Source organism: Scyliorhinus torazame, chromosome 4 (assembly GCF_047496885.1).
Source record: "Scyliorhinus torazame isolate Kashiwa2021f chromosome 4, sScyTor2.1, whole genome shotgun sequence".
Taxonomy (NCBI): Eukaryota; Metazoa; Chordata; class Chondrichthyes; order Carcharhiniformes; family Scyliorhinidae; genus Scyliorhinus; species Scyliorhinus torazame.
In genome coordinates, this window is record NC_092710.1 from 346,812,331 (window position 1) to 346,835,655 (window position 23,325).

Genomic DNA, 23,325 nt, shown 5'->3' on the forward strand with positions numbered 1-23,325 from the left:
TAGCTTATCCAAATCCCTCTGCAGACTTCCAGTATCCTCTGCACATTTTGCTTTACCACTTATCTTAGTGTCGTCTGCAAACTTGGACACATTGCCCTTGGTCCCCAACTCCAAATCATCTATGTAAATTGTGAACAGTTGTGGGCCCAACACTGATCCCTGAGGGACACCACTAGCTACTGATTGCCAAACAGAGAAACACCCATTAATCCCCACTCTTTGTTTTCTATTAATTAACCAATCCTCTGTCCATGCTACTACTTTCCCCTTAATGCCATGCATCTTTATCTTATGCAGCAACCTTTTGTGTGGCACTTTGTCAAAGGCTTTCTGGAAATCCAGATATACCACATCCATTGGCTCCCCGTTATCTACCGCACTGTTAATGTCCTCAAAAAATTCCACTAAATTAGTTAGGCATGACCTGCCCTTTATGAACCCATGCTGCATCTGCCCAATGGGACAATTTCCATCCAGATGCCTCGCTATTTCTTCCTTGATGATAGATTCCAGCATCTTCCCTACTACAGAAGTTAAGCTCACTGGCCTATAATTACCCACTTTCTGCCTACCTCCTTTTTTAAACAGTGGTGTCACGTTTGCTAATTTCCAATCCGCCGGGACCACCCCAGAGTCTAGTGAATTTTGGTAAATTATCACTAGTGCATTTGCAATTTCCCTAGCCATCTCTTTTAGCACTCTGGGATGCATTCCATCAGGTCCAGGAGACCTGTCTACCTTTAGCCCCATTAGCTTGCCCATCACTACCTCCTTGGTGATAACAATCCTCTCAAGGTCCTCACCTGTCATAGCCTCATTTCCATCAGTCACTGGCATGTTATTTGTGTCTTCTACTGTGAAGACCGACCCCAAAAAACCTGTTCAGTTCCACAGCCATTTCCTCATCTCCCATTATTAAATCTTCCCTCTCATCCTCTAAAGGACCAATATTTACCTTAGCCACTCTTTTTTGTTTTATGTATTTGTAGAAACCTTTACTATCTGTTTTTATATTCTGAGCAAGTTTACTCTCATAATCTATCTTACTCTTCTTTATAGCTTTTTTAGTAGCTTTCTGTTGCAACCTAAAGATTTCCCAGTCCTCTAGTCTCCCACTGATCTTTGCTACTTTGTATGTTTTTTCCTTCAATTTGATACTCTCCCTTATATCCTTAGATATCCACGGTCGATTTTCCCTCTTTTTACCGTCCTTCCTTTTTGTTGGTATAAACCTTTGCTGAGCACGGTGAAAAATCACTTGGAAGGTTCTCCACTGTTCCTCAACTGTTTCACCATGAAGTCTTTGCTCCCAGTCTACCTTAGCTAGTTCTTCTCTCATCCCATTGTAATCTCCTTTGTTTAAGCACAAAACACTAGTGCTTGATTTTACCTTCTCACCCTCCATCTGTATTTTAAATTCCACCATATTGTGATCGCTCCTTCCGAGAGGATCCCTAACTATGAGATCCTGAATCAATCCTGTCTCATTACACAGGACCAGATCTAGGACCGCTTGTTCCCTTGTAGGTTCCATTACATACTGTTCTAGGAAATTATCGCGGATACATTCTATAAACTGCTCCTCAAGGCTGCCTTGACCGACCTGGTTAAACCAATCGACATGTAGATTAAAATCCCCCATGATAACTGCTGTACCATTTCTACATGCATCAGTTATTTCTTTGTTTATTGTCTGCCCCACCATAATGTCACTATTTGGTGGCCTATAGATTATTCCTATCAGTGACTTTTTCGCCTTACTATTCCTGATTTCCACTTGGATGACTGGATGATTCCATTAAAAATTTACGAAACCAATATACAAATGAAATTGGATACTGGTGCATGAGCTAATCTCGTTAATCAGACAGACATGGCCAAATTAAAAACAAACTTTCAATTGATAAAAATGAATGTCAGTTGTGGGACTACAATGGCAATGTTATTACCACAATAAGGACCTGCTATCTAACGGTTCAGGTCAAAAACAAGAAGATTCTGATCAAATTGAAATTGTAGGACCAAGGCGATCTTCATTGTTGGGTGTTCAGGCATGTGAGCTACTGCAGCTTGTGAAGTGCATTCACAGCTCAGACACGATCGTAGCCAATGGCAAAGACCAGTTTGAAGCCATTATTAACAGATTTCCTAATGTTTTTCATGGAATGGGTACATTACCATTCGAATATAAAATACAGTTTAGAGCGAATGCCAGACCAGTCATTCATCCACCAAGGAGGGTACCAGTTCCCTTGAGGGAACGTTTAAAACTGGAATTTGACCGTATGCAGCAGCTGGGGATAATCACCAAAGTGGAAGAATCAACTGACTGGGTCAGTTCTATGGTGTGCGTGAAGAAAGCAAATGGTGACCTAAGAATCTGCTTCAATCTTAAGGATCTAAAACAAAATATTAACAGGGAACACAATTCAATTCCCAAACGTGAAGAAATCACGAGTGAGATGTCAGGTGCCAAAGTCTTCACAAAACTACATGCATCCAGAGGCTTTTGGCAACTTTAGCTAGATCAATGCAAGCAGGAAACTCTGTGCGTTCTTACACTCCATACGGAAGGTACTACTTTAATAGAATGCCTTTCGGTATCATATAAGCATCCAAAATCTTTCATCGAGCAGTGGTCCAAATAACAGAAGGTATTACAGGCGTAATAGTATATGTTGAAGACATTGTCATATGGTCAGCGAACAGTGCACAATTTCTTCAAGTCATGAAGCGATTTGAGAAGTTTGGTTTAAAACTAAATAGAGCCAAATGCCAATTTGACATCTGCCAGCTGACTTTTTTAGGTGATCAAATTGCAGCTCAAGGTGTGCAACCAGACACTGAAAAGGTTGCAGCAATCAACAAATGTCTTCTCCTAAAGACAAAAAAGTGGTTCTTAGAATGCTAGGCATGGTATACTTTCTGGGAAAGTTCATTCCGATTTTATCATCATGTACTATGGCTCTGAGCCAGCTAATACAGAAAAATGTTGTTTTCACTTGGTCTGAAGAACAGAATAGGGAGTGGTCTGACCTAAAGACAGCACTCACCACAGCACCAGTTCTGTCCTTCTTTGGTCCCGAGATTAACACAAAGATTTTGACAGATACCAGCAAAGACGGCATTGGAGCTGTGCTGTTCCAGCAGACATGTGACGGGCAATGGCAATCGATTGCATATGCCTCGAGAGCGATGACACCAACCGAGCAACGCTATGCGCAAATTGAAAAAGAGCGTTTGGGTCTCCTCACTGATATGGACAAATTCCATAGATATGTGTATAGGTTACCCACCTTCACAGTGGAAACTGATCATCATCCTCTCGTGTCCATTATAAAGAAAAATTTGAACGACATGTCTCCGAGACTCCAACGGATGGTTATGAAACTTCAGATGTATGACTTTGCTCTTTCAATGCTTACATACAATTCTTGAGATGGTTAAAATGAAATGTCAAGTTGGCACAAGCTGAATAATAACTTAAATGGGCCAACTCGGGTTGGAATACTCTACCGGTTAACACCTGAATATTTGTTATGAAACCTTTTGAAACAGCATGTTCCTTACCTGGTTCATCATCAGATTTTGCGAAGTTGTTGTTCATGTCAGAAATTTCAATAAATATTTCCACCAATCTGTCCACAGTTTTTTCAATATATCTGGCTTTTGGAGCTAAAATTTCCTCCCATTCAGCACAGCAGACCTGTAGAGCAGAACAGTATGCCAAAATATGACACCCAAGCCATAAACAGAGGTGTTATGTCAGATGTCCAAAAGTTTGGTTAAACAGGTAGGTATAAATGTGTTACGTTCCTGAATCAAAAACAACAAGGACTTGTACGCAATGCGTGATCACTAGGTCCACATCCTCCCCGTTCAGTTGGAAAATCCGTTGGTAGTGTACACAATAAGGAACTATATACACACTGCAGAGGGGAAGGATTAATGAAATTTATTAAATTTAAGCAGAGCATGAAAATAGAGGAAAGTTACATAAATTGGAAGGAATAGACGTACGGTAACCACAAGGCCTTGAATATTTTGTTCTATTATCTTGATTCCTGTTAGGGATCATGGGAGCCCTGTTGTATGCTTGGTGTGGATATGATTGGCCGGAGCAGCCAGTTTGAATAAAGGACAAAATCACTGGACACAGACCATGTTGAGAGGTGGGTGTAATCACAAGGGCAGCTTGTGTTGCCCCATTATTGATTAATTGTTAAGGTCAGTGATTGGTTGATGTAAATGTCTGTAACACAATGGCGTATAAAACATCCTCTACGGGATTCTCCATCAGCGCACCCATACCCGCGTGTTTCCTGATAGCGTGGGAATGGGAAACCCCATTGGCTGGCTGCGGGAACGGAGAATCCCACTGCTAGCGTGGGCGTACCGCGCAGTAAAACGGGACTGGCTTTGGATTATCTGTTAGCCTCGCAGGGAGGAACGTGCGCTATCATAGGTCAGGCATGCTGTACTTATATTCCAGATGGCTCTGAAAATATCACTAACCTGGCCGACCATATTAAGAGACAGGCTGCTCAAATTCAAGAGATTGGCAATGAATTTCATGACTATAACCCACCGGATTGGCTCGGGTGGTTGGGTCACGGATTATTTGACTGGATCTTGAAGGATGTTACTACTTCTGTTAGTAGGGATAGGATTGCTTGGTTGCTTGTGTAAATGCATTTTCAATCGAGTCATGGATATACCTATTTAACTAGTTGTCATGATATGGCAAAAGGAGGGAATGTGATATGGTACGAATAAAGTAATGGCATGATAGGAAAACTGGTCAATGGGAAGACTGGTCAAAATATTTGATACAATGTAAGAAATGCTGCCCTAACCATTTCAGACCCCTGTAAGACTAATAAGGCCGACTCTGCATAACTTGAAGTATGAATAAGATCAGAGAAGGTCAAGCCATTCCAAAAAACCTCGGCAACTCCTGATAAGACTAACTCGTCATAACCCAGAGAGAGGGCAGTTGCTGGAATGGAGCTTGGCATTACCAACAAGTGAGAGGCCCATGCAATGTGGATGCCGCAAGATCTCACCACAGATCTGTCCTTCCCAAGATCTCAACCCTGACTTTTGTCTTGCAGGATCTGCATAAATGCAGGGTTGCTGCTCCCAGCAAGGCCCTCAAGACCTCCAGAGCACTATTCTGGGAACTATTTTGGCACTGCTATCACCTGCGCCATCCACTATCGCAGAGACTGTCACCTTGGTGGATAATGTTAGTGACCAGGTTACTGGGTCACCCTCTGGTGAGCACCACACATGCTACACCCCATCAGGTGGAGGCAGGGACTCCCAAAGGAGGCTCAGGGAACAACTGTCACTCAGACAGATTTGGGCTTCTGGAAAAGATGATCCCAGATCTGGAAAAGATGTTCAGAGCCAGAATCTATAGGAGGGGGTGTCAGCGATATTCCAGCACCTGCAAGGAGGAGTCCAGTCAGGCACAGGAGATGTTGCTGATAATGTGTGGCACCAAGGCTAATACTGAAAAGGTGGTGGCCACAGTGGAAGGCCTGGGCAAGACATCAGGATGTCCAAGGCTTGCTGAACTCTGCTGTCCATAGATGAGTCACGAGACAGGATGGCCCAGGTACAGGCGAACATGATGCGTTCATTGCTGTGGCACTCCAGAGCTTGGCCCAGTCAAAAGGGTCATGGAGGAGGGCGTCAAGAGCATTGGCCAGGCACTGAGGGACAATGACCGGACACAAGGTCATGGCCGAGTCACTGACAGGCATGGCTCAGTCTCGGTGTGCAGATATTGAGGGCCTCAAGACCATTGTGAAGTCCTGAGGGGCGGAGCTCCAGGACTGGCAGTACCAAGTGACTGTGACGCCTACAGAGATAATTCCTGTCTCCTCCATCCCATGGGCCAGCAAGTACCCCAAATGTTGAGGAAGTGATGGGGCTCAGGCAGTGGCATAGTGGTATTGGAACTGGGCTAGTAATCTATAGACCCAGGGTAATGCTCTGGGGACATGGGTATGAAACCTACCAGGCAGATGGTGTAATCTGAGCTCAATAGAAATCTGGAACTAAAAGTCTAATGATGACCATGAAACCATTGTCGATTGTCGTGAAAAGCCATCTTGTTCACTAATGTCCTTCAGCGAAAGAATTCTGTCATCCTTACCTGATCTGGCCTACATGTGACTCCAGACCCACAGCAATGTGGTTGACTCTTAAATAACCCCAGGGATGGGCAACAAAAATGCTGGCCTAGCCAACGATGCCTACATCCCATGAACGATTAAAGAAAAAAGAATGAAGGGTGGGTTGGGGCTGGGTATTGGGCAGTCACCGAGTGGGAGTTGGGGGGTGGTGGAGGTGAGGGCAGGCCACCTGTGACACAGGAATGTCTTACGAGCCTTTCTCAGCATCGAGAAGTTGCAGGGCATGGAAGCAGTAGTGTGAGCCCACCTTTTATGACAACATCATGAATGATTAAGCTCTAACCATTCCCACCACCCTCAACACTTGTGGAGATGTAAGAAGGAATCGCCAGCGCAAATGCAGGGATCATCCGGGGGAACAGTAGACTGTTATCTTGAAGACATGGGTCAGACTTTATCAGACAGAGATGTACTAAAGCTCATCGCACAGCAATTCATTGTCATCCTCTGTCCTGCAGACAAGATACTGATACAGCCATCACAGGTCCAACGCCCTGTGATGATGCTGGTACAGCCCTCAGAAGGGGAGCTGCGGTAGTGGGAAGGAATAGAAGGCTAGTGAAAGTGTGGAGTGGAGAACTAAGGGAGAGGGAGTGGATGAGAGGTTCAAGGAAAGGTGGATTCTGTGAGTGGTAGGAGGGAATAGGCATCCAATAAATAAATCGGGAGGTGATGAGATTGTCCCATGTGCAGCGGCTCTGGATCACACATTAGGTGGCCTGCCATGTCGGCTCCGGCTCCACACCCGGGTTCCTAGACACCCTCCTTGTCAGATGAGTCCTGCCATTCAACTTCTGCCAGCTTTACTGCCCCTTTGCTGCGCAATGTTATGGATCATGCAGGTATTGTAAGGACATCTTGAGCATGCCGATGCATGGCATGATCATGCTCCTGGTTGCTCTGCGTGCGTCATCATTAGGGCATTCCACCTTGATCTACGGCCCTCGCAAAAATGTATTTAACATTCACCTCAGCGGGTAATCCCTGTCACCCATTAGCCAACGTCTCCCCCAAGGGAGAACTTCAAAGGTGTCGGGACCTAACGAGTGCGTCAGGACGTATGCGTCAGGCATGCTGTCTGGATATCAAGCGTAGACATGCATGGTATGCAGCTGGTCATCATCCTATTGATGAAGGGCACCCCGAGTCTAACCAGTGCTCAGAGGGTGGCCTGCGTGCCATTGCTCACCCCCTGGACCTGGTGGAAGCCAGTGTTGGCGGAAAATCCTGCTGCTTGGGCACCTTTTTGGGCGTGGTGCATATTGAAAGTGATGTATACAGATGCCCGGGTGCATAGAGCACTTGAGCCTCACCGACTGGCCCCTCTGTTCTGAGGTAAGCTCCTGGCACGCAGCGTCTTTCCAGGTCTGGCCTGCCGTGCTCACTGTGATATGGTACGAATAAAGTAATGGCCTGATGGGAAAACTGGTCAATGGGAAGACTGGTCAAAATATTTGATACAATGTAAGAAATTCTGCCCTAACCATTTCAGACCCCTGTAAGACTAATAAGGCCAACTCTGCATAACTTGAAGTATGAATAAGATCAGAGAAGGTCAAGCCATTCCAAAATACCGGACCACGGCAACTCCTGATAAGACTAACTCGTCATAACCCAGGGTCGTAGGAATAAGACAAGATAAGGTCAGGAAGAAATAAGTCTCCTCCGACCTCTCAATGTTCCCCCCAAGGACAAGATAATGGTATGAGTGATGCGACAAAGAGCCCAATAAGATCAGCAGGCATTGCTTCCGTTTCTACTTCCGATCGAATTCCTGACTAAGCTGTAGTCACACAATCTTGATAATTTTTTTTTTTAAATTAATTTTTATTAAAGGTTTTCATAAAATATCAAGAACAAAATGAGAAAGAAAAAAGAACCCAACAGGGGTAAGTACAAAACACAATCTAAAAAAGCAACCCCCCCAAACCCCTCCCCCCCCCTGTACATAAATAATAAATTAACATTAACCCCCCGACTTAACACAACTGGTGTATACACCCCCTCAGACTCTCCAGTGTAAATAACATAAACAAAAATAAAGTAACCCCCCCCCGCCGAGCTGCTGCTGCCATTGACCAATGTCTATCGTTCTGCCAGAAAGTCTAAGAACGGTTGCCACCGCCTAAAGAACCCTTGTACCGACCCTCTCAAGGCGAATTTCACCCTCTCCAATTTAATGAACCCTGCCATATCGCTGATCCAGGATTCCACACTTGGGGGCCTCGTATCTTTCCACTGAATAGGAATAATATGATCAGGGATAGTCAGCATGGCTTTGTGAAGGGTAGATCATGCCTCACAAACCTTATTGAGTTCTTTGAGAAGGTGACTGAACAGGTAGACGAGGGTAGAGCAGTTGATGTGGTGTATATGGATTTCAGCAAAGCGTTTGATAAGGTTCCCCACGGTAGGCTATTGCAAAAAATACAGAGGCTGGGGATTGAGGGTGATTTAGAGATGTGGATCAGAAATTGGCTAGCTGAAAGAAGACAGAGAGGGTGGTGGTTGATGGGAAATGTTCAGAATGGAGTACAGTCACAAGTGGAGTACCACAAGGATCTGTTCTGAGGCCGTTGCTGTTTGTCATTTTTATCAATGACCTAGAGGAAGGCGCAGAAGGGTGGGTGAGTAAATTTGCAGACGATACTAAAGTCGGTGGTGTTGTCGATAGTGTGAAAGGATGTAGCAGGTTACAGAGGGATATAGATAAGCTGCAGAGCTGGGCTGAGAGGTGGCAAATGGAGTTTAATGTAGAGAAGTGTGAGGTGATTCACTTTGGAAGGAATAACAGGAATGCGGAATATTTGGCTAATGGTAAAGTTCTTGAAAGTGTGGATGAGCAGCGGGATCTAGGTGTCCATGTACATAGATCCCTGAAAGTTGCCACCCAGGTTGATAGGGTTGTGAAGAAGGCCTATGGAGTGTTGGCCTTTATTGGTAGAGGGATTGAGTTCCGGAGTCGGGAGGTCATGTTGCAGCTGTACAGAACTCTGGTACGGCCGCATTTGGAGTATTGCGTACAGTTCTGGTCACCGCATTATAGGAAGGACGTGGAGGCTTTGGAGCGGATGCAGAGGAGATTTACCAGGATGTTGCCTGGTATGGAGGGAAAATCTTATGAGGAAAGGCTGATGGACTTGAGGTTGTTTTCGTTGGAGAGAAGAAGGTTAAGAGGAGACTTAATAGAGGCATACAAAATGATCAGGGGGTTGGATAGGGTGGACAGTGAGAGCCTTCTCCTGCGGATCGATATGGCTGGCACGAGGGGACATAATTTTAAACTAAGGGGTAATAGATATAGGACAGAGGTCAGAGGTAGGTTCTTTACGCAAAGAGTAGTGAGGCCGTGGAATGCCCTACCTGCTACAGTAGTGAACTCGCCAACATTGAGGGCATTTAAAAGTTTATTGGATAAACATATGGATGATAATGGCATAGTGTAGGTTAGATGGCTTTTGTTTCGGTGCAACATCGTGGGCCGAAGGGCCTGTACTGCGCTGTATTGTTCTATGTTCTATGTTCTATGAATGAGAATCCTCCGCTGGGCTACCAGGGACGCAAAGGCCAGAATTCCAGCCTCTTTCGCCTCCTGCACTCCCGGCGCCTCTGGCACCCCAAATATTGCGAGCCCCCAGCCCGGTTTGACCCTGGATCCTACCACCCTCGACACCGTCCTCGCTACGCCCTTCCAAAATTCCTCCAGCGCTGGGCATGCCCAGAACATATGGGTGTGATTTGCTGGGCTCCCTGAGCACCTAACACACCTGTCCTCACCCCCAAAGAACCTGCTCATCCTTGTCCCGATCATGTGTGCCCTGTGCAGCACCTTAAACTGTATGAGGCTGAGCCTCGCGCATGAAGAGGAAGAGTTCACCCTCCCTAGGGCATCTGCCCACGTCCCCTCTTTGATCTCCTCTCCCAACTCCTCCTCCCACTTACCTTTCAACTCCACCACCGAGGCCTCCCCCTCCTCCAGCATCACCTGGTACGTTTCCGAGATCTTCCCCAATCCCACCCGCCCCCTGGAGAGCACCCAGTCCTGTACTGTGTGTGGCAGTAGCCGTGGGAATTCCACCACCTGCCGTCTGGCAAACGCCCTTACCTGTAAGTACCTGAAGGTGTTCCCCGGGGGGAGCCCGTACTTCTCCTCCAGCTCACCCAAGCTCGCGAACATCCCGTCCACAAACAGGTCCCCTAACTTTCGTATGCCTGCCCTGTGCCACCCCGAAGACCCTCCACCTGTTCTTCCAGGGGCGAACCGGTGGTTTCCCCGTAATGGGGTCCACGGCGAGGCCCTAACTTCCCCCCTATGCCGCCTCCACTGCCCCCAGATTTTGAGGGCCGCCACCACCACCGGGCTCGTGGTATACCTCCTTGGAGGGAGCGGCAGCGGCGCCGTTGCCAGCGCCCCCAGACTCGTACCCACACAGGACGCCGTCTCCAGCCTCCTCCATGCAGCCCCCTCCCCCTCCATCACCCACTTGCGCACCATTGTCGCATTGGCGGCCCAGTAGTACCCACAGAGGTTGGGCAGCGCCAGCCCCCCACTATCTCTACTCCGCTCCAGGAACACCCTTCTCACCCTCGGAGTCCCTCGCGCCCACACAAACCCCACTATACTCCTGTTAACCCGCCTGAAAAAAGCCTTCGGGATAAACACGGGGAGGCACTGGAACAGGAACAAAAACCTTGGGAGCACCGTCATTTTGATTGATTGCACCCTACCCGCCAGGGACAGCGGCAACGCGTCCCTCCTCTTGAACTCCTCCTTCATTTGCTCCACCAGCCTTGTAAAGTTAAGCCTATGCAGGGCCCCCCCCAGCTCCTTGCCACCTGGACCCCCAAATATCTGAAACTCCTCTCCGCCCTTTTTAGTGGGAGCTCGCCAATCCCCCTCTCCTGGTCCCCTAGCTGAACTACGAACAGCTTGCTCTTCCCCATATAGAGCTTGTACCCCGAAAAGTCCCCAAATTCCCTAAGCATCCTCATTACCTCTGGCATTCCTCCCACCGGGTCCGCCACATACAGCAGCAGGTCGTCCGCATAAAGCGACACCCTGTGCTCCTCCCCACCCCGCACCAACCCCCGCCAGTACCTCGACTCTCTCAGTGCCATAGCCAGGGGTTCAATCGCCAGTGCGAAGAGCAGGGGGGACAGGGGACACCCCTGTCTCGTCCCTCGGTGCAACCAAAAGTACTCGGACCTCCTCCTATTTGTGGCCACACTCGCCATCGGGACCTCGTACAACAGCCTAACCCACCTGACAAACCCCTCCCCAAACCCGAACCTCTTCAGCACCTCCCACAGGTACCCCCACTCTACCCTATCGAAGGCTTTCTCAGCGTCCATCGCCACCACTATCTCCGCCTCCCCCTCCCTCGCCGGCATCATGATAACGTTCAAAAGCCTCCGCACATTCACGTTCAACTGTCTCCCCTTCACAAACCCCGTCTGGTCTTTGTGGATCACCTGCGGCACACACTCCTCAATCCTCGTGGCTAAGACCTTCGCCAGCACCTTGGCATCTACATTTAGCAAGGAAATCGGTCTGTAAGACCCACATTGCAGGGGATCCTTGTCCCGCTTCAGGATCAAGGAGATCAGTGCCCGGGACATCGTCGGGGGTAAAGCCCCCCCTCCCTTGCCTCATTAAAGGTCCTAACTAACAGCGGGCCCAACAGGTCCATATATTTTTTATAGAACTCGACCGGGAAACCGTCCGGCCCGGTGCCTTCCCCGCCTGCATGCTTCCTATCCCTTTGATCAGCTCCTCCAGCCCAATCGGGGCCCCCAGTCCCGCCACCAGTCCCTCTTCCACCTTTGGAAACCTCAATTGGTCCAGGAAACAGCCCATCCCTCCCTCCTCCCGTGGGGGCTCGGATCGGTACAGTTCCTTGTAAAAGTCCCTGAAGACCCCATTGATGCCAACCCCACTCCGCACCACACTCCCTCGCCTGTCCTTAACTCCCTCAATCTCCCTAGCTGCGTCCCGCTTCCGAAGCTGATGCGCCAGCATCCGGCTTGCCTTTTCCCCATACTCGTAGACCGCCCCCTGGGCCTTCCTCCACTGCACCTCCGCCTTCCTGGTGGTCACCAGGTCGAATTCGGCCTGGAGGCTGCGCCTCTTCCTCAACAATCCTTCCTCAGGTTCTTCCGCATACCTCCTGTCTACCCTCACCATCTCCCCCACCAGCCTCTCCCTCTCCCCCCGCTCCCTCCGCTCCTTGTGGGCCCTGATGGAGATCAGCTCTCCCCTCACCACCGCCTTCAGTGCCTCCCATACCATCCCCACTCGGACCTCCCCGTTGTCGTTGGTCTCCAAGTACCTCTCTATACTTCCTCGGACCCGCTCGCTCACCTCCTCGTCCGCCAACAGCCCCATCTCCAAGCGCCACAGCGGGCGCTGGTCCCTCTCCTCCCCCATCTCCAAGTTCACCCAATGCGGGGCGTGGTCCGAAATGGCTATTGCTGAATACTCGGTATCCTCTACTCTCGCTATCAGCGCCCTACTCAAAATGAAAAAGTCGATTCGAGAATAAGCCTTATGGACATGTGAGAAGAATGAAAATTCCCTAGCCCCCGGCCTTGCAAATCTCCAAGGGTCCACCCCTCCCATTTGGTCCATAAATCCCCTCAACACTCTAGCCGCCGCCGGCTTCCTACCCGCCCTAGACCTGGAGCAATCCAGTGCAGGATCCAACACCGTGTTAAAGTCTCCCCCCATTATCAGGCCCCCCACTTCCAAGTCTGGGATCCGACCCAACATACGCCGCATAAAACCCGCATCGTCCCAGTTCGGAGCATACACATTGCCCAGTACCACCCTCTCTCCCTGCAACTTACCACTTACCATTATGTACCTACCGCCATTATCTGCCACAATGCTCGACGCCTCGAATAACACCTTCTTTCCCGCCAAGATCGCCACCCCTCGATTTTTGGCATCTAGCCCCGAGTGAAACACCTGACCTACCCACCCTTTCCTCAGTCTTACCTGGTCTGCCACCTTCAGGAGTGTCTCCTGGAGCATAACCACATCCGCCTTGAGCCCCTTCAGGTGCGCGAAAACGCATACCTCCTGTCTACCCTCACCATCTCCCCCACCAGCTTAATGGCCCGCTTAACCGGCCCATTCAGTCCCCTTGCATTCCAGGTTATCAGCCGGATTAGGGGGCTACCCGCCCCCCTCCCCCGCCGACTAGCCATGACCCCTCCTCGGCCAGCCACGCGCCCGCACCCCACACCCGGCCCGTTCCCCGCGGCATATCCCCGTCTTGACCCACCCCACTCGCTCCAGCTCCTCCTTGATCTTAGCAGCAGCAACTCGATTGTTGCCCAACCCGCCCCATCCACCCTCCCCAACCCGAAAGAGAAAAACACAGAGAAAAAGAAACCCAAAACAATGCAAAGGCCCCCCCCCCCACGATCCAAAAATAGGCATAACATATCCACCGCAGTCCCCAATCGCCCATCCCGACCCTCAGTCTGTGTCCAGCTTCTCGGCCTGAACAAAGGCCCACGCCTCCTCCGGAGACTCAAAATAATGGTGCCGGTCCTTGTAGGTAACCCACAATCGCGCCGGCTGCAACATGCCAAACTTCACCCCCTTCCTGTGCAGCACCGCCTTCACTCGATTGTACCCGGCCGTCCTCTTCGCCACGTCCGCACTCCAGTCCTGATATATCCGAACCTCCGCGTTCTCCCACCTGCTGCTCTTCTCCTTCTTGGCCCACCTGAGCACACACTCCCGATCGACGAACCGATGGAACCGCATCAACACCGCCTGCGGAGGCACGTTAGCCTTGGGCCTCCTCGCCAACACTCTATGGGCCCCTTCCAGCTCCAGGGGCCCCTGGAAGGACCCGCTCCCATCAGCGAGTTTAACATGGTGACTACATAGGCCCCCACGTCCGGCCCCTCCAGCCCCTCCGGAAGGCCCAGAATCCGCAGATTCTTCCGCCTCGACGGATTCTCCATCTCCTCGAACCGCTCCTGCCATTTCTTGTGGAGCGCCTCGTGCGCCTCCACCTTTACCGCCAGGACTAAGATCTCGTCCTCATTGACAGAGATCTTTTGTTGAGCCTCTCGGATCGCCACCCCCTGGGCTGTCTGTGTCTCCAGCAGCTTATCAATAGACGCCTTCATCGGCTCTAGCAGGTCCTTTTTAATCTCTCTGAGGCAGCACTGGATACCCTCCTGTTGCTCCTCCGCCCACTGCCTCCACGCTGCCTGGTCTCAGCCCGCCGCCATTTTGTCCTTCTTCCCTCCCTTCTTCTGGTCCACCACCACCTTTTTTGTCACCCCGCTCCTAGTTAAAGCCATATACTGACGGGGAACTATTATTAACTCCTTCCCACACCGGGAAACATCGAAAAAGTGCCCTTGGGGGCCCTGAAAAGAGCCCAAAAGTCTTGAGAGGGAATCCTTTTGGCAGTGTTCGCTTCACGAATCTGCCCCAAAATGTCCGTGGAAACTCCTGAAAAAGGTCTAAGTGTCCGTTCCAGACGGGAGCTGCCGAATGCGTGACCTACTCCTCCATGGCCGCCACCGGAAGCCTCGTCCCCGCTTCTTCAGTGGCCTGGTGAGATCTTTTCACAGTTGGTCCCTCTGCTGTTAGAATTCACTTTTGATAAAGGTCCTCAGGACTGTTTGCAGCTTTAAGCTTGCCCTTCCCCCCGCTTGCATGCTGAAAACTGCTGCAAATGCTGTTTATCCTGTTGCAGCCAAATCTTCCACTGCTTCTGCCGGGCCTGGCAGCCAAAAGACACAACACTCCTGGGGGACACCATCAGGGGAGTGTTGCAGTCCTCTTGCCACACCGGGAAATGTCAAACAAATGCCGTGGGGGCCCTGCAAAAGAGCCCAAAAGTCCGTTCCAAGCGGGAGCTACCGAATATGGGACCTAGCTCTGCATAGCCACACCTGGAAGTGCACGCAATCTTGATAATGATAATGTATAAATACTGAACTGATTTTCTGTAAAAGCGCGGACTTGAGAAGGAATTAGCAGCTCTCTGACCTCAGGTTTCTACCTGCTCTCTGACCTCAGGTTTCAGCCATTACTGCATGCAGTCTCTTCGTAAATAAAGCCTTGTTATTTTGTCTCAACGAGCGTTGTTGAATCTTTCTACTACAGAAGCAGGAAAATATTGACTACAACATTTTGGCGCAAGCGAGCAGTTACCAATACCCTGAGTGAATTCCGTGGGGAACTGAAGAAGTGATCGAGCCATGACCCGGAGGGAAGAGACAGATGCCGGCACAAGGTAAGATTAACCTTGGCACATTTTACTGACATTATGGGACATTTTAGACAAAACCAGGGGCAATTCCCCTCTATTTTTTATGTGTTCCGAAACCCCCTCTCAAGAACGTAATTTCCGCAAATTATCTGCTGCGCTGAACAATAAATTGGGTAATGATATTTGGCCACTAGGGGGCACTTGGAACTACGATAATTGTATTGCTGCGGAGAAAACTATTTGGGAGAGAAACGCCGGCTACAAATGGAAATTTTTAATTTCAGAGTGGAAAAAACAATCCACTAAACGCCACGAACAATCACTATTAATGAGTTGGAGAGATAACGCCTGCAGAAAAGGGTTTGATGATTGTGTGGATGGTAAAGCAAAAAATTGGGACACTTTAAAATTGGAATGTGAACTTTGGGATAGAAAGCATAAACGCCACCTTAAAACTGACTGCGACCGGTCTCCCTCCTCAGCACAGACTATAAGATCTTTGCCAAGACAATGTCTTTGCGCCTTGGTTCCACATGATCCACCCTGACCAGTCCCACATGGTCCTGGGTCAAACCATTTATGATAATATCCACCTGGTCAGGGACCTAATCACCATTCCCTGAGGGCTGGTCTGTCTAGCGCCTTCCTGTCTCTTGACCAGGAGAAGGCGTTCAACAGGGTGGGGCATGAGTATTTACTCGGGACTCTGCAAGCTTTCAGGTTTGGGGCTCATTTTGGCACCCGGATCCGATTACGCTGCCGCAGAGTGTTTGGTTAAGGTTACTGGTCCTTCACGGCGCTCCTACGTTTTGGGAGAGGAGTCCGTCAGGGCTGCCCCTTGTCTGGCCAACATTTTTCTTTATGCTTGGAGCCTTTCCCGTGCCTCCTGTGGAGGAGGTTATCAGGTCTGGTTCTGCACAGGCCGGGCATCATGGTGGTCCTCTCAGCTGATGCAGATGACATGTTCCTCATGTTCATGGATCCCGGTGACTTGCGGAGGATGCGAGAGTGCCAGGCTGTGTACTCCACCATGTCCTCTGCAAGGATCAACTGGGTTAAATGTTCCAGACTCCTGGTCGGTCCGTGGCAGATAGACCGCCTCCCAGAGAAGCTCAGGCCCTTCTGCTGGAGCAGGACCAACATCCTCTACTGGGAGTCTAACTTTGCCCAGCTGAGGAAGCCTGGTCGGCAAACTGGCAGGAGCTGGAGGCCAAGATCACCGCTCACCTGGGACACTGGACAGGACTTCTCCGAATGCTGTCCTACAGGGGTCGGGTTCTCGTCATAAACCAACTAATCGCCTCCATGTTGTGGTACCGGCTGGTCACTTTGATCCCTGCCCCTGACTTGGTGAAAATGAAAATCGCTTATTGTCACAAGTAGGCTTCAAATGAAGTTACTGTGAAAAGCCCCTAGTCGCCACATTCCGGCGCCTGTTCGGGGAGGCTGTCACATGCATCTAGAGAACTCTCCAACGGTTCTTCTGGGACAAAGGATTGGACTGGGTCGTTGCGGAGGTCTTGAGTCTCCCAATTGTGGAGGATGGTCAGGTGTGCGCTTGCACCCAGGTGGCGACCACCTTCAGACTCTGCAGCGATACCTGAACGTCGAACCTCCTCCACAATGGTGTGCTCTGGTGACTTATTTCTTCCGCCAGGTGCACGGCCTGAACTATGACGTGCAGCTCCTGGTCGTTGTCCAACAGGGTCTTCAGAATTCTTTGCTGGCGCTGTCTGTTTTGTACCTGGACCTTCTCAAACCCTGGAGCATGGTCACCATGTGGCGCAGCTCTCCCCCGTCAGGAATAGTGGTTGTCATTAGGGGGCCGCTACTCAGGAATCCGTACTTACACCCATATCCTTTCAGGTGGCTGGCGGAGCGGAGGGTTGTGGCTGCCAGGGTGACCAGGATCGGGGATGTGCTGGGTGGCGGAGGAGTGGGCTAGATGATGCCCTACAAGCTAGCCGAGTGCGCGGTGTCCGTCCGGCTCGCAACCAAAGCCATTCAAGGACTAAAAATGGTCGTGCGCAGCCCCGAGGGCGCACTTAGTTTGGAGGCGGCGCAGGTGTGCGGTGGTATCCCATCTGAGCGAACCCCTGCTCAGACAGAATTCCACATTGGTCCCAAGCCCCGGAACATCCCCCGGGTGCTGGTGCCCCACAGCCTTAGCCGCCTTGCGGAAATACCCTTTTCGCACTGCATGGAGGGGTTTCCTGTATGGTCTGCTGCTGCACACCCTTCACCTCCTTGTCCCCTCCCGACGTACAACACATCTTGGCATGCCTCATTGCCGTCCAGCGGCGGTGGTCCCCGCTGGAGGTCGCTCTGCGGAGGCGTCCTCCCCCTAAATTTTGGGGACCTGGGTGTGATGTTGCACGAATTAAGTAATGGCATGATGGGAAAACTGGTCAATGGGAAGACTGGTCAATTAGTTGATATAGATTATCATAGATTATCACAGATTATCATAGGATTTACAGTGCAGAAGGAGGCCATTCGGCCCGTCGAGTCTGCACCAGCCCTTGGAAAGAGCACCCTACCCAAGGTCAACACTTCCACCCTATCCCCATAATCTAGCAACCCCACCCAACACTAAGGGCAATTTTGGACACTAAGGGCAATTTATCATGGCCAATCCACCTAACCTGCACATCTTTGGACTGTGGGAGGAAACCGGAGCACCCGGAGGAAACCCACGCACACACGGGGAGGATGTGCAGACTCCGCACAGACAGTGACCCAAGCCGGAATCGAACCTGGGACCCTGGAGCTGTGAAGCAATTGTGCTATCCACAATGCTACCGTGCTACAATGTAAGAAAAGCTGACCTAGCCACTTTAATGTACCAGAGCCCTTTGTAAGGAATCCTGATCTAGCCATTCCAAAATGCCTGACATCTGTAAATTCTGATAAGGCTAACTCGTCATATCCCAGGGCGGTAAGAATAAGACAAGATAAGGAATGGATGAGTCTCCTCCGACCTTTTAATGTTCTATCAAAGGACAAGATAATGGTATGAGGGATGAGACAAAGAGTCCGAGTAGATCAGCATGTTCATGACATTGCTTCCGTTTCTACTTCCGATAGAATTCCTGACTAAGCTGTAGTCATGCAATCTTGATAATGATAATGTATAAATACTGAACTGATTTTCTGTAAAAGCGTGGGACTTGGGAAGGAATCAGCAGTGGTACTAACTGCTCTCTGACCTCAAGTTTCAGCCATTACTGCATGCAGTCTTTTCGTAAATAAAGCCTTGTTATTTTGCCTTAACGAGTGCTGTTGAATCTTTCTACTGCAGTCCAGAAGCAGGAAATTATTGACTTCAACACTGGCATGGAGGGTGATGCACGCAGAAGTACCATGACAGTATCAGTGGCAACGGTTCATGGACTCCCTAGAATCCTGCCATTTTTGTGGGATTGTGGAGTCCGTGAGCCATGTCTATGTTGAGTGTCCTAGGCTGCACTCCCTTTTCAGTTTCTTAACAACGTTGTTGTTGACGTTTTGTTCACACTTCAGCCCCACACCTAATCTGTGGAGCGGGGCGGGGAAGGCAGAGGACCTCCTCATGAACCTGCTCCTGGGCCTGTCGAAACTTGACTTTAACAGGTCCAGACAGTGGTCAACTGAGGGGAACGTCCGACCAGCATCATTCGCAGCTGGGTGTCCCTAGAGAGGGAGCATGCGGTGTCCACGAGCAGACTCAAGGCCTTCTGTGCACAGTGGGCACCGCAGGGGTTGGATTGTTTTATTGACTCCTCTTCCCACATTTTGATTTGATGTTTCCTCTTCTTAAGTTTCCGTTTCTCTTAATTATTTTTGGGCTGCTTTCCTATTAGGAGCATCCCCCTTTTAATTTGTCACTGAGTTGATTTTTTGATCTTCTCTTAAGTTGATTAACTCTAAAATACTGCTGAAATTAAAAAAGGAACAGTCTTACCAATTCAATTCCCACCTCGCTTCAAATTCCCAGCTCCCACATTCACTTTTCGATGTGTCCCACTCTGAATGTGTCTTCTTTGGCTCACTGGGATTGCTCACATGTAGGTTGTCGTGAAGGGCAATAGCAACAAAATGCTTGTTTTTCTCAGCACTGATTACTCTTTGGAGATACTAATCTGGAATGCTGACAGCTTCATGGGCTTTTGGTGTGTTTTGATGTGTTTTTAATATGCTGTCTGATGCACTATGAAACGAGAGTAGAGAATAATCGAGGCTTTATTGAGCAGAGATGTGTGGCCTCCTGCAGCTGCTACCAGAATGGATGCAGCTCAGGTGTGCACACACATTTATACTCCGCCTACTGGGCGAAGCAGGGATTTACCCCCGTACTTATGGTCCAGGAGCCTTACCGTATTACCTCTAATAATCATTGTTACAACAATTATACAATCAGTGGTGACTACCACATTCACCCCCTGTTAAGAAAGAGTCCAGCGGGGGTGGTGAAAAAATTTACAGTCCAGGCGATATTTACAAATTCAGCCGGTCGGGTGCCTTGATCCTCCACTGTGAGCGCCTCGGTCCCGGTGGTGATATGGGCGCCGACTTGGTCGCCCATGACTCCGGGAGCGTGTTGTCCTCGTCTTCATCCCCGGGTGGAACCAGTGGGAGGACAGATCGTCCTGGAGCGGAGGCTGTATTGAGGTGAGCTGGGGGGAGGGAGGGTGGCGCCGGGGCAATCGGAGGGGGGTGGTGTCAGGTGGTGGGCCGTGGGTGGGGATCCAGCTAGTGCCAGGTACCAGAGGGAGACTGTGTCCTGGCGCCCGTTGCTGCGGGTTCGCCTGCAGTAGTTGTACCCTTTCGACAAACGGGTCCGCCTTGTGGATCCGCACGTGTTTGCAGAGGAGGACGGGGCCAGGAGCTGCCAGCCATGTTGGGAGCGAAACCCCAGAGGTGGACTTCCTGGGGAAGGCAAAGAGACGTTGCAGAGTAGTGATCGGATGGAGTGGAGCACGTCGGGGAGCGCCTCCTACCAGCTGGAGACAGGGAGATTTTTAGATCGCGGGGCCAGCAGGACGGCCTCCATTCTCCCTCTCCACCTGCCCGTTTCCCCGGGGGTTGTAACTGGTCGTCCTGCTCGAGGCAATGCCTTTGCTGAGCAGGAACTGATGCAGCTCATCACTCATAAAGGAGGATCCCCAATCGCTGTGGACGTAAGAGGGGAAACCGAACAGGGCGAAGATGCTGTTGAGTGCTTTAATGACCGTGGCATTTATCTGAGGCTGGTTTAGCACACTGGGCTAAATCGCTGACTTTTAAAGCAGAGCAAGGCAGGCCAGCAGCACGGTTCGATTCCCGTACCAGCCTCCCCGAAGAGGTGCCGGAATGTGGCGACTAGGGGCTTTTCACAGTAACTTCAATTGAAGCCTACTTGTGACAATAAGTGATTTTCATTTCATTTTCGGCAGACGTCATATCGAGGCATGGGATGGCGAAGGAGAATCGGGAGTACTCATCGACCACTTTCAGGAAGAACATGTTTCGGTCGGGAGGGGCCCTTTGAAGTCCATGCTGAGGCATTCAAAGGGGCGGGAGGCCTTCACCAGGTGCGCTTGGTCTGGCCGATAGAAGTGCAGTTTGCAATCCGCGTAGACCTGGCAGCCTCTGGTGACAGTCCTGACCTCCTCAATGGAGTAGGGCAGGTTGCGGGCCTTTATGAAGTGAAGGGGCAGCACGGTAGCATTGTGGATAGCACAATTGCTTCATAGCTCCAGGGTCCCAGGTTCGATTCTGTCTTGGGTCACTGTCTGTGCGGAGTCTGCACATCCTCCCCGTGTGTGCGTGGGTTTCCTCCGGGTGCTCCGGTTTCCTCCCACAGTCCAAAGGTGTGCAGGTTAGGTGGATTGGCCATGATAAATTGCCCTTAGTGTCCAAAATTGCCCTTACTGTTGGGTGGGGTTACTGGGTTATGGGGATAGGGTGGAGGTGTTGACCTTGGGTAGGGTGCTCTTTCCAAGAGCCGGTGCAGACTCGATGGGTCGAATGGCCTCCTTCTGCACTGTAAATTCTATGATAATCTATGATAGAACCGGGTGACCCCTGGGTGACAGAGACCATCGTGTCGAGCCTGGAGTCGGTCCACTTGTGCGCTGGCACGTGTACCTCGGGATAGGGCATCGGGGGGCTCGTTGAGCTTCCCGGGGCGATACAAAATCTCATAATTGTAGGTGGATAGCTCGATCCTCCACCTTAAGATTTTATCATTTTTGATCTTGCCCCACTGTGTATTATTGAACATGAAGGCAATCGACCGTTGGTCAGTGAGGAGAGTGAATCTCCTGCCGGCCAGGTAATGCCTCCAATGCCGCACAGCTTCCACGATGGCTTGGGCCTCCTTTTCGACAGAGGAGTGCCGAATTTTGGAGGCATGGAGGGTGCAGGAAAAGAATGCCACAGGTCTGCCTGTCTGGTTGATGGTGGCGGCCAGAGCGACGTGCAATGCATCGCTCTCGACCTGAAAAGGGAGGGACTCGTCGACGCGTGCATCGTGGCCTTGGCGATGTCTGCCTTGATGCGGTTGAAGGCCAGGTGGGCCTCCGCCTTCAGGGGGAAAACTGTGGAGTGGATGAGTGGGCAGGCCTTGTCCGCATAATTAGGGACCAACTGGGCATAATAGGAGAAAAACCCCAGGCAGCGTTTCAGGGCCTTGGGGCAATGGGAGTTCCATGAGGGGGTGCATGCGGTCGGGGTCGGGCCCTAGAACTCTGTTTTCCACAACATAGCCAAGGATGGCTAAGCGGTTGGTGCGGAACACGCACTTCTCCTTATTGTACGTGAGGTTAAGGAGTTTGGCGGTGTGTAGAAATTTGAGAAGGTTAGCGTCGTGGTCCTGCTGATCATGGCCGCAGATGGTGACGTTGTCTAGGTATGGGAAGGTGGCCCGCAGTCCGTACCGGTCAACCATTCGGTCCATCTCACGTTGGAAGACCGAGACCCTGTTAGTGACGCCAAAAGGAACCCTAAAGAAATGGTAAAGGCGGCCATTTGCTTTGAACGCAGTGTATTGGCGGTCCGCCTTGCGGATGGGGAGCTGGTGGTAGGCAGCTTTCAGGTCCACTGTAGAAAAGACCCGGTACTGTGCAATCTGATTGACCATATCAGATATGCGTGGGAGGGGGTACGCGTCGAGTTGCGTGTACCTATTGATGGTCTGACTGTAGTCAATGACTATCCTGTGTTTCTCCCCAGTCTTAACTACTACCACTTGGGCTCTCCAGGGGCTGTTGCTGGCCTCAATGATGCTTCCCGCTGGACCTCCGCCCTGATGCGCTTTACTGTCTGCTCCTGGTGGCGACGGGTTTGCAATCCGGGGTGAGGTTTGCAAACAGGGAAGGTGGGTCAACCTTAAGGGTCTTAAGGTTGCATACGGTGATGGGTGGTAGGGGTCCGCCGAATTTTAGACTTAGGCTTTGGAGGTTGCACTGGAAGTCCAGGCCGAGTAACAGGGCAGCGCAGAGGTTGGGGAGGACGTAGAGTCGGACATTGCTGAACTCTACGCCCTGGACGGTGAGGGTGGCAATGCAGTACCCCCAGATTTCCACAGAATGGGATCCGGAGGCCAGGGAGATTCTCTGGGTAACGGGGTGAACCGCGAGGGAGCAGCGCCTTACCGTAGAAGGGTGGATGAAGCTTTCCGTGCTGCCGGAGTCAAGAAGGCAGGAAGTCTTGTGCCCATCGACTTTCACCATCGTCGTTGCAGTTGCGAGGTTGTGAGGCCGGGATTGGTCGAGCGTGATGGAGGCAAGCTGCGGCTGGTGCTGGTAGGCCCCGGGCTGGTCGGCGTTGGTGGCAGGCGATGAACGGCCAGACGAAGTTCCCGACGAGCAGGGGTCCTGGGGCGCCATCCAAAATGGCGGCAAAGATAGTGG

The 23,325-nt window shown here is 50.7% G+C and overlaps 1 protein-coding gene across 1 annotated transcript in view; it reads right to left on the reverse strand.

The window, feature by feature from the left end:
• The window catches only part of LOC140411508 (dynein axonemal heavy chain 8-like), a 2,059,122-nt gene that overhangs the window by 1,269,211 nt on the left and 766,586 nt on the right, over window positions 1-23,325 (reverse strand). Inside the window, exon 21 of the mRNA XM_072500594.1 lies at window positions 3,571-3,706. Within this exon, the coding sequence (XP_072356695.1) occupies window positions 3,571-3,706 (136 nt within the window). The remainder of the gene's footprint in view (window positions 1-3,570; window positions 3,707-23,325) is intronic.